Raw genomic sequence first — 13,364 nt, forward strand, 5'->3', positions numbered from 1 at the left:
ATGCATATTATCCACCTTTTTCGAATAGATTCTTTAACAAATGAGTTGTTTTTTTTTCCAGTCCTTGTGTGTTGGTTTCAACATTTGTACTATCTCTGAATCTCTTGATCTGTTTCTTTGCAATGAATTTTTCCCCCTGATTTGAGGGATACTGTATTTTTGTATGTCTTTTGTTTTGCGAGGGGCTCCAAAGCACCTAGAATCCTTGCTTAACTGGACTGGAGATTCATTTATTTGTTTTGTTTTGGGGTCACACCTTGCTGTGCTGTAGCTCTGTGTTCAGGGATCATGCCTGGCAGTGTTTGGGGGACTATATGAGTGCCGGGGATAGAACCCAGGTCAGTCATGTGCAAGATAACTGCCTACCTGCTGTACTATCACTCAGACCCTGGGCTGGAGGTTTAATGCAGGGGCCTGAGGCACCCACCCTGGAGCACCTGCGGTCTGCCAGGGCTGCAACTGGCAAAACTTGGGAAAAGGTGTGTTGCTGAGAATCAACTCATATTCTTTCTCAATCCCTATCTTGTATTTTCTATTGAACATCAGCATCATATATGAAGCAGTTGGGAGTGTGGCAAGTGGTATTTATGTTTGGAAATCTGAGCATCTCTTAATTCTGTCTGGTATTTGTGTGGAAGTTTGGGTTAATCCAAGCTGGAGCTAAGATGCCTTTGTATTATGTTGCTATTTCTTTTTTCATTCTCTGAAAATATTTGTGTGCTGGACTTGATTCTCCTTAAATTCCTTAGTGTACTTGACACATTCCTGTTCATTTATTATTATCTCTTAGAGAAATTGCTTCACAAAGTATTTCTTTGTGTGTGGTGGGGGAGGGGGGAAGGAGGGTCATCCTGCTAGGGCCAGCTCTTGGGGCATCATGGAGTGACCCACTGACTAGGATGGAAGCCAGGGCCTTGCGTGTGTCAGCATGTGCTTTCTTTAAGCCACACCCAAGACCTCTAGTGTCTCTTGTTTTCACCCCTTATCTCTCTGAGGCTGTTGCACCTGTTTGGCTGGAATTTGCCTGGTTAGCAGGGTCTGGTCATTGGAGAAGCTTCTGTGGTATCAGTGGTGTTCTGCGGGCAGCGGAGATCCTAGGTCCAGGGCCAGTGCTGGCAGATGGGATCTTGGTCTATGGCCTTTCTAGGCTCCTGGCATTTTCTTGGACAGCGAGGCCAGAAGGACCATGAACTGCCGTTCCCCTATTCCTGCTTTTGTTGATCTCTCCAACCCTGACTCCTCTGCTTGTTTCCAGTGTATCGTTCAGCCCTCTAGAGAGATTTCCTACAGGAGTCAGTTAGATTCTCAGGCTTGTCCTACACACCTAGGTGTGCCTGTGATGGTAGCAGTTGTTCTGGAAAGCACTGCATCCGGGTCACTGCAGATGCGGTGATTTTCCCATGACTCTCCTTTTCATTTCCCATTCCAGAGTGATTTGATTTTATTGGTTTGGGGGCTCCATCTGGTTGTTGCTCAGGGCTTATTCTTGGTGGCTCTGTGCTCAGAGATCACTCATGGTGGGGCTCAGCAGATCATATATTGTGCCAGAGAAGGAACCCAAATTGGCACGTGCAAGGCAAGTGTCCTACCAGCTGTACCATAGGCCTGCCATAGTGATTCTATACATCATGGATTTCATAAAGAATGAACAAGAGCAATTTTCTCAAAATTGTTATCAGTTGAATAATCAGAAAACTGCAGAAATCTAAATGGTGAGGCCAAAAAGATAGTACAGGGGCTAAGGCACATGCCTGGCATGTGACTGATCCCAGTTTGATTCTGGCACCACATGGTTCCCTGAGCATTCCTGGGTAAATCTTCAGAATCTTATATTGAACCTTTGGCCCCTTTGGTTGAGAACTGCTGGGTGGGGCCCTTGTGTCTCCTGTGAACATTTTGGAATAGCAAAGTTATCTCAGCCTTGGGGATCATCTTGTTCCTATAATAAATTGGCAGGTGGGCATTAGATGCTCTTTACTGTCATGCTGACAATTTGTCCAGGCTCAAATTGTCAGAATGGAAGTCTGTGCACTTCTCTTGGCCTCAAGGTGGCTGTTGTGGCCCAAGCTATCATGCTGTTATTGCAGGTAGGAGATCACAAGGCACCAAGGCATTAGGGTGTGCTTGCTAGTGAACTTATTTCTCATTTGAGAGCGTAAAGGTTATTAGTTCTATAGTCTGTATAAATAGGAAGGTGATAAATGTCCTTTAACTGCCTGGTGTGTTTTCTACCTCCCACAAGATCGATATTCTAGTACTTGTGGAATGGACATAGGCAGGCCACTTGTCTCTTGGGGAACAGTCACAAAAAAAGGATCAGTTATTTTTCTTACCGAATATTTTAGAAACACCCTTTGTTGAAGGCTTATTCTGTTGCCAGGGCACACACATGCCCAGTAGTCTAAGATTGAAATATAATTGCATTCCAAGTAGGGACTCTAAACTCCTCCTGTGAAAAATCAATGTTATTTCACATGCAAACAGCTAAAGTACAGATAAATTTGCTTTAATATAACTTATTTCATTTATATGGATATCTTTTATTTGCTGAACCATTTCTGAGTAAATCATAGACATGTACTAATTTACTGATAAATATTTCAGCGTTAGCTATTCTCCTAAGTAGCCATAATATCAACTTAGTAACATTCAACGGAAAGAAGTTCTTTTTTCATATCTCCTCATTCTGACTCATATTCCAATTACTCAAATTTTCTATAAAATGTTTTTATTTTGGTTTATGATTAAAATAGAAACTAGTAAAAGGCCACCCTCTACACCTCAGTTTGTTTCCAAAATATTTTTCACAGACCTCCTCTCTTTCCACAGCCTCACACCCCCTTTTCAAATAAGAGTGACTCTGAGGAGACAATTTCTATGTCAGTTGCTTCATAGTCTTGATTTACTTGTTTTCCTTGGACTTTCTTTCATGTGCTTCTCAACTGTTTCAAAGTGTTTCCTTGAATACAGAAGCACTAAGTAAGTTTGACAATAATCTGTCAAGAAGAAATATTTGACTTCATTCTGCCTTTAGCAGTGGTGCATTATACTGATTTCCCCATGGGCAAGTAAGTATGCTGTTGTACATGTGTTTTGTACTGAACCATTAAATTTTGGTACGGTATGAGAATCTAATTCACTATTCAACCTTTCATCTAATGGGCTTTGCTTCTATTGATAACCCTTGCCTTGCCAGTTATTTTATCAGAGATATCAAAATATGATTTAGCACAAGCAAGCATTCCTCATTTTTTTGGAAGTTGCTGTTTCTTTGTGATGAAGACATTTTCATCAACCTTTGCTACTGTCTGGGTATCCTCAACCTGGATTATTGAAAAATCAGTGTTTCAGATTGTATATCTTTGGCTTGCATGGAGAGGGGAGCAGGGAGAGGATGGGAATTTGCAGGAGACCAGAACTCCTTTTTCAGGACAGAGTTGATTCAGTGGAAAGGCTGGTGGAGGGATGGGGGAGGGGACTTGTGCTTGAGCACCTGGGAGGGGTGCTAGCCAGAGTGATGAGGGGCTTTAAACTCATGCTTAGAATTCCAGTGCATTCTTCCATTCTGACAATCTTTTTTTTGGTTTGTTTTGTTTTTTGTTTTTTGGGTCACACCCGGCGATGCACAGGAGTTACTCCTGGTTCATGCACTCAGGAATCACTCCTGGCGGTGCTCAGGGGACCATATGGGATGCTGGGAATCGATCCTGGGTCAGCCGTGTGCAAGGCAAATGCCCTACCCGCTGTGCTATTGCTCCAGCCCCACAATCTTTTTTTTAATGTTACCAAGAAGGCTGCATTCAGCTCATAGAAAGGCCTTTTTGGGGTTTGCTGATTGGCAGAGGGCATTTTAAGGAGTACATGCCCAGTGGGAATCAGGGCTCATGGCCTCACAGAGAAGACAGATGCTCATTAGGCCACTCCAAGGAGGGAGGAAGTGTAAAGGGCAGGTAGCTTGATACAATGTGGGTGGCAGTGAGCTGAGTTGTTAACACACACAACCCCTACCGCCCCTTTCCCACACTGCTGATTAGCTACAGGTATGAGTTTCTGTTGGGTTTCGTGTAACTTCTCTTTGGAAAGCTTAAAATGTAGGTTTCCTTTTTTAAAAAAAATTAATTAATTAATTAATTTTATTGAATCGCCGTGAGATAGTTACAAGCTTCATGTTTGGGTTGCTATCACACAATGATCAAACACCCATCCCTCCACCAGTGCACGTTCCCCACCACCAATATCCCCGGTATAACCCCCTCTTTCCCACCCTCCCTCTGGCTTCATGGCAGACATGATTCTCCATAATCTCTCTCTACTTTTGGGCATTATGGTTTTGAAAACAGACCCTGAGAGGTTATCATGTTTGGTCCTTTATCTATTTTATGCCCTCATCTCCCATCCTGACAGATTCCTCCAGCCATCTTTTTCTTAGTGATCCCTTCTCTATCTCTATTCCAGCTGCCTTCTCGCTTTTGCTCATGAGGCAGGCTTCTAGCTATGGAGCAGTCTATCTGTCCCGTGTATCTACTGTCCTTAGGTGTCAGCCTCATGTTATGTTGTTTTATACTCCACAAATGAGTGCAGTCCTTCTATGTCTGTTTCTCTCTTTCTGACTCATTTACTTAGCATGGTACTCTCCATGTCTATTCATTTTTAAGCAAATTTCATGACTTCATCTCTCCTGACAGCTGCGTAGTATTCCATTGTGTAGATGTACCAAAGTTTCTTTAGCCAGTCATCTATTCTAGGGCACTTGGGTTGTTTCTAGATTTTGGCTATTATGAACAGTGCAGCAATGAAAAAATAGATACAGATGTCATTTCTACTGTGCTTTTTTTGCATCCTTGGTAAATATTTCTAGAAGTGGTATTATGGGGTCATATGGAAGCTCAATTTCTAGTTTTTGAAGGACTGTCCGCATTGTTTTCCAGAAAGGCTGGACTAGTGGGCATTCCCACCGACAGTGAGTGTCCCTTTTCCGCCACATCCACGCCAGCACTGGTTGCTTTTGCTCTTTTGAATGTGTGCCAGTCACTGTGGTGTGAGATGATATCTCATTGTTGTTTTGATTTGCATCTCTGATGTGGAGCATTTTTTCACATGCCTTTTGGCCATTTGTATTTCTTTTTTTGAGGAAACTTCTGTTAATTTCTTCTCCCCATTTTTTGATGGGGTTGGAGGTTTTTTTCGTGTACAATTCTACTAGTGTCTTGTAGATCCTGGATATTAATCTCTTATCAGATAGGTATTGGGTAAATATTCTTTCCCATTCTGTGGGCTCTTTCTGTATCTTTGTCACTGTTTCTTTTAAAGTACAGAAGCTTCTTAGTTTGATGTAGTCCCATTTGTTTATGTTTGCTCCCACTTGCATCGTCAGTGTTGTTTCATCCTTGAAGATATTTTTAGTTTCAATGCTGTGGAGAGTTCTGCCAACATTTTCCTCTATGTACCTTATGGATTCATGTCTGATATTGAAGTCTTTAATCCACTTTGATCTGACTATTGTGCCTGGCATTAGACAGAGGTCAGAGTTCCTTTTTTTGCAGGTAGCTATCCAGTTTTCCCAGCATGACTTGTCGAAGAGACTTTCCTTGTTTCACTTCACATTTCTTGCTACTTTGTCAAAGATTAACTGGTCATATATTTGGGGGTCTGTGACAGAAAATTCAACTCTGTTCCATTGGCCTGCAGGTCTGTTTCTAGCCCAGTACCATGCTGTCTTAATTACTACTGCTTTGTAGTACAGTTCGAAGTTGGGGAGGGTGATGGCACCCATCTGCTTTTTCCCAAGGATTGTTTTAGCTCTTCATGGGAGTTTATTGTTCCATATGAATTTCAGGAGTGTTTTGTCTATTTCTTTGAAAAATGTCATGGGTATCCTGATAGGGACCACATTGAATTTGTATAGTGCTTTTGGCAGTATTGCCATTTTGATAATGTTAATCCTCCTTATTCATTAGCAGGAGATGAATGAGCAGAGGGTTCCCGGAATGGTTCAGCTTTGGGTGCACGCAGTGTGCCTCAGTTCCCGTCCCCTGCAAACCAAGCATGAAAGCCAGCCATTCTAGGGGGGGGGGGTCTAGTTAGATGCGCAGCCCCGGGAAGGCACCCTGCCGCCAGGTAGGTAGTAGGTTTCCTTCTTATCACTAATTAAAAGAACATTCCTATAGATGTCGAGTAGGTCAATATACCTATATATGATTTATATTTTGATGACTAGTATAAAACCCTTATTTTTCATTCCGCTGATTGAAAATGTTTACTTTGGCAACGTTAGATCGTTTCAATTAAAATATTTAATTATACGGAGATTGGGGTGCGTGTGCTCTATACCTTCCTCCCATGAGCTTTAAAGCCAAGTAGGTTTGATGCTCACTAAGGCAAAGGAAGCCCAATCTTAATCAGAATTTCTGTGAGAATTGGTTCGTGAATTAAGCAGTGTGTCCAGCACAAGAAAGTGCTTTGTAGAGTCGAAGCAATAGTGAACCAAGAGTCGAGGAATGGGTGAGTGTCTGGTGCTGTCATCTGTAAGCTTCAGAGGGAGCATGGGTTTTCAAGTATCATAGCTTCATCTAAAAACAAACAAAAACTGTTTTAATTATCCTCCTTTCTCACAAGTAGGATGGGCAAATATGATGTGACCATGAATATTTTCATAATCTTGCAGTCAAAGTTTCAGGTTTACTTGGCCAAGTCATTTTTTATCATACACTCTCTGGCAGTCTTTGAAGGATGTCATGGAACCTTGAGAATCAAATAGAGTCATAAGTTTTAGTTCTTAATGTGTCTATTTTTGTGTATAAATATGAAACTCTAGGCCAAGGTATAAAATGTATTCCTTATGATGGGTTGAGGGAAAAATTGGAAAATAGGTATTATAATTTGATGACATATCGACGAGAGAGACTTTTTCTGTTAATAGTATTTGGAAGTCATGGTTCTTCTCCGAATTTTTAAAACTTCAAGTCCTTAAATAATATAACTAGGCCAATATCTAAAGCAAGTTTTCCTCCAGATCCTGGTGCATTTATTGCATTTCACATTCTTTGAACACTGCTGACTTCAGTGGTTCATTTTTGTGGCTCCAAATTGGGTCCACCAAGGACCCAATGGCATAGTGGCATAGCTAGGTGGGTTCTACTGGAAAAAATGCATTTCAATGATCATTTCCTTCTGCAGTGGTTGATAGCACTGAGCTCCATGACATAGCAGAGTGAACCGTTGAATGATGTGCATAAATACCGGATCCTCAAATTGATTGCCAGAGGTTCACCTCCGTTTTCAGTCTGTCTTCTAGACTGACTCTCACATAGTTTCCTCATTTGGTTCATCATGCAGAGTAATGAGTGACCCTGTGAATAGTTGCATGAATGTAGTTATGGAATCCCTGGGAGGGAGGCAGGAGCTTCAGTGGCTCTGGGCAATTACTGCTTATGGGGTTCCAGTGCCACTTGATGAAGTACCAAGTGCGGCTCACAGAACCAACTGCAGTTCCTGATTCTTCCTTTGACTTTTTGGGGTGAATCCCTGGAACCAAGGAAGAGATTTTGACTTTGAGTCTCCTTTTGCTGTGTTGTGCAGTGGGGAAATTCTCACCAAAGACTCTTTGGAGTTACACAGAGTAGTTCAGTAAACATGAATAAATTAATCACTGTTCATCTCTCTGCTGCTTTCGTGTCTATTGTAGCTTTTCATGACTGTTGTTGAATACTGGCTGGTCCCCTACTGGGATGGGAGAAGGGCCCCTAGAGCAGAAAGCATCCCCGGAGGCTGTGGTATCTGTGAAGCTGAGAGCCCAGCTGGAGCAGAAAGTGATTGGTGAGGCCTGGCAGTGTCCTGAAGCAGAGCCAGCGTCTGTCTATTTTTCTGCAGTTGACACACTAAACTTGGTCTGAGTTTTTCAGTGACGTAAGCTCTCAGCAGTTTCCCGAGTTCTCCGGGGTGCTGTGTTTGGGTTATGGGGGTGTGTCATTTAGATCTGTGGCATCTCCGCAGATACTTTCTGTCCCTAAAGTGACCTGAGAGCGCGGGTCTTCTGGCTCTGCCACTATTTATGGCTTCTCATACTCTCTTTTCTTCATCTGTACATTTAGGAACTGGTGAGTTATTTGCAATTGCTCTAAGCTTTAAAATTTTACTCTTCCCAGGAGTACACTTGTCTGTTGGTCATTAAGTAAATTTATATAACTGGAAACACTGTTTCAGTGATTATTTTATTTCCAACATTGTTCCTCAAGGGCTGCAGGCAATGGCTCAGTGGACTGGAGCATATGCTTTGCCTATCAGCATCTTCCAGCCAAGCCAGGGGAGGGCCCCCCTTGCTCCCACTGTCCCCTGATAAAACCTCCAAAACTGCGTTCAGTGGCCAGACAGTGTAGCAGGTAACCCAACCCAGGTTCGATCCCTGACAAACCTTAAGGTTTCCAGAGCCTTTTCAGGAGTGATCCCAGAGCACAGAGGCAGGAATAAGCCCTCAGCACTACTGGGTATGGCCCCAAAACAGAACAATCAAACAAACAAAAACCTAAAAAGCCGCCAAACCTGGTGTCCATTCATCAAACACATTCAGTTTTGTTGTAGTTTGCTCCTCCAGTACCTTATGAGGGAAGGGCCTACCCAAAATGGGTCCTATTCACGGCTGGGGGATACACCCAAGGGCATGTGTGCAAAAATCTTGTGTCTTTTGCACAGACTGTGGCCGAATATCAGGCTGGACACACACAGAATTGGGGACAAACACAGCCCCATTGTCTGTCTCTCTGGCCCCTGTACTACCTGCCAGAGGGAAGAGAAGGTGTCAGTTACCCCTTCATCTGCTGGGTGCATCAGGATGGTGCAGCAGCCACTCACCGTGCAAGAGAAAGACCGAGTCCCAGCCTGGAACTGGTCATGATGCTGTCCCCAATATGGCTCAGCCCAGACGGTTGTTTGCATCTGCACTTGTACACAGGCCTCTGGCCCCTTCCCCTGCAGGGTCTTTTGAGCACAGGCTGGGAGGACCCTGGTTGTCTTGGTCCCTGGACTCTTTGAAAGACTGGCAGGAGAACTGTTTCTTTCCGAACACCTCTCTGTGATTTGTGATTGGGATGAGTTTATGAGTTTTTTGGGACCTAGTTGATTTACTTTCTTGGGTTGGACAATCTCTTGGTGCTTCCTTTGCCTTTTCAGCTTCCTTGCGAGCGGTGGCAGAGGATTAGCACACAGAAGTGCAGTGTCTAGTACTTAGCAGAATTTGAATGTTAAGTGATTCAACCACTTTTTTTTTTGTGCTGACTTCCCTGGTATCATATTAGGTTATTTTAAATATGTACATATTTTGTATTGTATAAACTAGTATTTTAAATGTCTTTTGGTCGTTGATATGATGCTTTGAAGAAAAAAGATTCCAGAAGAGAAATAATAGATTATTAGAATGACTTTTTTTTTTTTAAATCAGGGTGAAAAGTTTGGACCATTTACTGGAGAGAAGAGAATGCCTGAAGACTTGGATGAGAATATGGATTACCGGCTAATGTGGGAGGTGAGGATGTGATTTTTATGTTCAATATTTTAAATTTTACTCTTTTTGTGGAGTGGGTTTATTTTTTTACTTTAAAATTGTATTACATTTAGGTTACATGTTATAATAGTGTCAGTTTGATTGATGCACATAATTATTCCACCCCCTCCAAAACACCCAGGATGCTACACCTTGTGACCTTCTCTTTATATTATTTAATATGTTTAAAAGGCTTAGTGACCAAATGTTGATTCCACTTAACTAGCATCATGTATAGAAATGTAATTTCAAGGTTTCTGAGTGACTGAAACATTTAGCGTTTGGGAGGACTACTCTTTAATAGCATTAAAAAACTCAAAAAAATATAAACTTCTTTAGAGGCATTAAAAAGAAGCATCTTGCTAGATGATTCTTCGAGAACACTGTTGCTTATAGATTAGCATTGTCAAAGAAGTTTTTTACATGGGACGATGTTTGGATTTTAGAATACCCGTGCTCTTAATCTGCATTTAGAATTTTATTTCTCTAAAAATATTCCTAAACTTTGGCTTTCCAGTTGCAGGTCCAGTTGCATAGAAGCAATTCTTTACCCCATGTTAAATGAAAACCACACCTTAAAATGTTTCTTCCCCTTAAAAACCTTTATTTATTTAAAGGATTTTGACATGGTACACAGTGTGATATGTGTAGGTGGTGCTGAGGAAAAGTATGATCTTAAAATCAGAAAGAGGAAGATACTAGACAGGTAAATTACACACTGCCACCTTGAATGCATATTTAGTACTGAGTGCCTTGTGATAAAGTAAATCAGCAATGTGGAGAAACACTTATGTAGCATAGACTTGGCTCAAATGATTATAAGGGTAGAAAAGATTCTAGAAAGGTTTCTAATGTGCAGTGGAGAGAAAAAAGAAATCATACAATCCTCACTATAATTTGAGAAGGGTGAAGTGTTTTTGATACTGCCTGAATTTAGTCTTGGTGTGTTTTGTTTTGAGGGCCACACCGGTGGTGCTCAGGACTTACTCAGTGCTCTGTGCTCAGGGATCACTTCTAGAATGACTCAGGAGAACCATGTGGGCTGTGAGGGTTCATACCAAGATTGCCTGCATGCAATGCAAGGCAAGTGTCCATCTGTTCTACTATAGCTCTGGCCCCTCTTATTTATTTTTACAAAATTAAAATGTTTCAATGAATTCACTTACTGAGGATTCAGTCCTCGGCACTCCATATGGTCAGGAGTGAGTCCTGAGCACTGCCAGTTGTCATTAAAAAAAAAAAAAGAAAAAGAAATGAAAATTTGGTCATTTGCCTTACACATAGCCTACCTGGCTGACACGAGTTCAATTCCTCCACCCCTCTCAGAGAGCCCATCAAGCTACTGAGAGTATCTTGCCCACATGGCAAAACCTGGCAAGCTACCTGTGCCATATTCGATATGCCAAACACAGAACCAATAAGTCTCACAATGGAGATGTTACTGGGCCTGCTCGAGCAAATCGATGAACAATGGGGGGACAATGATACCGTGCTACATTTTTTTCAATGTAGGAGTACTGCTATTAATTCAGCCACTGATTAGGCTGATTGAATTGGAGTGCTACATATTTTATTTTTTATTTATTTATTTTTTAACCAATATTGCATTTTATTAACCTTCCAGCTGAGTATGGACTAAGATAGGTTCTCTAAGACATTGTTACAGAAAGGCAGGTCATTTGGGACTGAGCAATACCTTGTCAAATATTCCACTATAACAAGACATTTTACAGGGGCAATTTGCTGATAAAAAAGTACCTTTGAGTGAAGTCTCTTCACCATGAACTTTGGCTTGGATCAGCTTGCTATCATATTTTTATGAAATTCTGATTCTACAGTTGTCGTATTTTTCTGTATTTTTTCTTAAGCCCATGTCTTAATATTTTTTATTAAGTTTTACACCAAACAGTCTTTTTTTTTTTGCTATCATATATAGTTTGTTTTTATCATTTTTTTTATTAGTGAAACACCATGAGGTACATTTATAGACTTATAAATTTTTGTGCTTGGGTTTCAGTTATACAATGATCAAGTACCCATCCCTCCACCAGTGCCCATCCTCCCCCACCACGGGTCCTAGCATCCCTCCCCCCCGTCCCCCCCCCCCGCCCCGTCCCACCCTGCCACTGTGGCAGGGGATTCCCCCTTGTTCTCTCTCTCTTCTTTTGGGTACTGTGTTTTGCCAGAGAGGCATTGAGTGGCAATCATGTTTGGTCTATAGACTACTTTTAGCATGTCTCTCCCACCCTGGGAGGGTCTTCACAACACCCTTTATTTGGTGCTCTCTTCTCTATCTGAGCTTCCTTTTCACCTAGCACATGTGGCTGGCCTTCAAGTCATGGAGCAAAATTCCTGGTACTAATCTGAGCCATTCCTGGGTGTTAGTCTCCCATTTTGTTGTTTTATGTTCCCCAGATGAATGCAATCTTTCTGTGTCTATCCCGCTATTTCTGACTCATTTCGCTTAACATGATACTTTCCATGTAGTACCACTTGTATGTAAATTTCATAACTTCATCTTTTCTAACAGCTACATAGTACTCCATTGTGTAAATGTACCAAAGTTTCTTTAACCAGTCATCTATTCTCGGGCACTCAGGTTTTTTCCAGATTCTGGCTATTGTAAAGAGTGCTGCAATGAACAAACAATTGCAGATGTCACTTCGACTATACCTTTTTGCCTCTCTGGGATATATTCCCAGGAGTGCTATAGCTGGGTCAAATGGGAGATCAAATTCTAATTTTTTGAGAATCGTCCATACTGTTTTCCAAAAGGGTTGGACCAGCCTGCATTCCCACCAGCAGTGAAGGAGGGTCCCTTTCTCGCCACATCCGTGCCAGCACCTGTTGCTTTTGTTCTTGTGGATGTGGGCCAGTCTCTGTGGTGTGAAATGATATCTCATTGTTGTTTTGATCTGCATCTCTCTGATGATTAGTGATGTAGAGCATTTTCTCATGTGCCTTTTTGCCATTCAGATTTCTTCTTTGCGAAAGTTTCTGTTCATTTCCTCGCCCCATTTTTTGATGGGGTTGGGTGATTTCTTCTTGTGTAGTTTAACCAGTACCTTGTATATCCTTGATATCAACCCCTTGTCGGATGTGTATTTGGTGAATATTCTTTCCCATGCTGTAGGCTGTCTTTGTATTTTGGTCACTGTTTCTTTTGAGGTGCAGAAGCTTCTTAGTTTAAGATAGTCCCATTTGTCTATCTCTGTTTTCACTTGCTCGGCCAGTGGCGTGACATCTTTGAAGATACCACCAACTTCAATATCGTGGAGAGTTTTGCCAACTTTGTCTTCAATAAACATTATGGATTCCGGTCTGATGTTGAGGTCATAAATCATTTTGATCTTACTTTTGTGCATGGCGTTAGGCAGAGATCTGAGCCCACTTTTTTGCATGTAGCCGTCCAGTTTTGCCAGCACAATTTATTAAAGAGGCTTTCCCTGCTCCATTTCACTTTTCTTGCCCCCTTATCGAAGATTAGATGATTATATGTTTGGGAGGAGTTGTCAGTATATTCAACTCTGTTCCATTGGTCTGCAACTCTGCCTTTGTTCCAGTACCATGCTGTTTTGATTATTACTGCTTTGTAGTAGAGCTTGAAGTTAGGTAGGTTGATTCCTCCCATTTTCTTTTCCCCAAGAATTGCATTAGCTATTCGTGGGGACTTATTGTTCCATATGAAATTCAGGAGTGTTTGCTCCATTTCTTTGAAGAATGTCGTGGGTATCCTTATAGGGATTGCATTGAATTTGTACAGTGCCTTGGGAAGTATTGCCATTTTGACAATGTTGATTCTCCCCATCCATGAACAGGGGATATTTTT

General features: G+C 41.7%; 1 protein-coding gene across 1 annotated transcript in view; it reads left to right on the plus strand.

Moving 5' to 3' along the window:
* The window catches only part of PRDM5 (PR/SET domain 5), a 192,342-nt gene that overhangs the window by 12,682 nt on the left and 166,296 nt on the right, over window positions 1–13,364 (plus strand). Inside the window, exon 2 of the mRNA XM_056116900.1 lies at window positions 9,434–9,517. Within this exon, the coding sequence (XP_055972875.1) occupies window positions 9,434–9,517 (84 nt within the window). The remainder of the gene's footprint in view (window positions 1–9,433; window positions 9,518–13,364) is intronic.

This window comes from Sorex fumeus, unplaced genomic scaffold, assembly GCF_029834395.1.
Source record: "Sorex fumeus unplaced genomic scaffold, SorFum_2.1 ptg000033l, whole genome shotgun sequence".
Taxonomy (NCBI): Eukaryota; Metazoa; Chordata; class Mammalia; order Eulipotyphla; family Soricidae; genus Sorex; species Sorex fumeus.